This window comes from Buceros rhinoceros, unplaced genomic scaffold (assembly GCF_000710305.1).
Source record: "Buceros rhinoceros silvestris isolate BGI_N320 unplaced genomic scaffold, ASM71030v1 scaffold31347, whole genome shotgun sequence".
In the NCBI taxonomy this organism is placed as follows: domain Eukaryota; kingdom Metazoa; phylum Chordata; class Aves; order Bucerotiformes; family Bucerotidae; genus Buceros; species Buceros rhinoceros.
In genome coordinates, this window is record NW_010423439.1 from 2,978 (window position 1) to 4,574 (window position 1,597).

General features: G+C 62.5%; 1 protein-coding gene across 1 annotated transcript in view; it reads left to right on the plus strand.

Annotated features, from left to right (window-relative positions):
• Positions 1 to 1,597, plus strand: part of MYRF (myelin regulatory factor) — a gene marked incomplete at its 5' end in the record, with an annotated part of 13,493 nt that overhangs the window by 446 nt on the left and 11,450 nt on the right. Inside the window, 3 exons of the mRNA XM_010140417.1 lie at positions 318 to 394; positions 676 to 786; positions 1,072 to 1,162. Coding sequence (XP_010138719.1) covers positions 318 to 394; positions 676 to 786; positions 1,072 to 1,162 — 279 coding nt within the window. The remainder of the gene's footprint in view (positions 1 to 317; positions 395 to 675; positions 787 to 1,071; positions 1,163 to 1,597) is intronic.

The window sequence follows — 1,597 nt, forward strand, 5'->3', positions numbered from 1 at the left end:
GTAGGGGAGTGTGTAGGAGAGCAGAGAAGGTCAGAACAAGGCAGATTGTGAAATATGAGTCCTGAGATGGGCTTAATCACTGCCTGGGTGCCTCTTGCTCACCCTTGCCTCCGGGGGTGTATAGGCACATTGGGGAGGTCCTTTCACCTTCACCCTGCCGAGGGAGGCACCCATGCTTGGGCAACGGCCACGCTCGGGCTGGGTGTTACACGGGGGGTGCAGGAGGGCTGGGCAGACAGCTGGGGAGGAGGAGGAGGTGGGACGGGGAAGGTCTCGGCTTCCCACCCTTTGTCACATGCCCAAATCTGTCTCTCCAGCTAGAGGCCTTGAACCAGTCAATCAACATCGAGCAGTCGCAGTCCGACCGCAGCAAACGGCCCTTCAACCCCGTGACGTGAGTGTTGCCCGGCGTCTGCTCCGGTGGGGAGGTGCTGCTGGGGGTGAGCCAGAGCAGGAGAGGCGGGGAGAGGGGCTGAGTCAGGATGGTGCGGTGGGTGTCACACTCTCGGTTGTCTCCTCCATCTCCCCCAGCAGCATTTTCCTCTTTACATTCCCCTCCGCTCTGTGCCTGGTTCGCCGACCTGCCGTGGTGGGGCAGGCCAGGAGATGACCGTTCCCCCAAGAACCTCCTCTCCAGCAAGGTCCTCACTCGCTCCTCTGTTTTCCATCCCCCAGGGTCAACCTGCCTCCAGAGCAGGTCACCAAGGTCACCGTGGGGCGGCTGCACTTCAGCGAGACCACAGCCAACAACATGCGGAAGAAAGGCAAACCCAACCCCGACCAGAGGTGAGGAGCACCAGCGCCTTCTCCAAGCTCCTCTGGGTTTGGGAGTGTGGCTGGAGGGACGGGGACACAGGGGACGGGTCCTGAATTGACCTGGGTGGAGCAGAGGAGGTGTCTGCTGTGGCCTTAGGAAGGGTCTCCCCACTCCGTGAGGGGTTGGGGACAGTGCCTGTGCCCCACAGCACAATGAGAGGGGACGTGCCAAGCCCACCATGACAGCTCAGTGCCACAGCGGGATGCAGCCTGGGCAGCACGGCAGCCTGACCTCTCTCTCCCCTCTCTTGGCAGGTACTTCATGCTCGTGGTGGCCTTGCAGGCACACGCGCAGAACCAGAACTACACGCTGGCAGCCCACATCTCCGAGCGCATCATCGTCAGGGTGAGTCCCTCTCTCCTCCCTCGGCCTCCACGGGTGCCCCCCAGCCCTTTGCTGCATGTCCTGGCCAGTCCCCCCGCCTTCCTCTGGCTTCCCAGTGCTCTCTCCACCCAGCCGTTGCCCACCTTCTCCGAACTCTTACTGCCTGGCTTGTAGCGATCCCTGTCCACGCCTGGGGTCTGGCTCCAGCCTGTCCAGCCTGCTCACTCAGAGCAGCCCTGGGGTGTGCTCGTGCAGGGTAGAGAAGGCGCCTCATTCTCCCAGTGACCAGCGTGGAGCTGTTGGGAGTGAGGGGACAGTGTTGTTGGGACGCTGCAGCAGGGACAAGGCCTCCAGGCAGCTCAGGAAAGCAAGAGTGTTCCTTTAGGGAGAGGAGCAGAGCAGCACAGCCTCGGTTCCTGCGGAGAGAGGCTGAGAAAGGGCTGCCACAGGCCAACC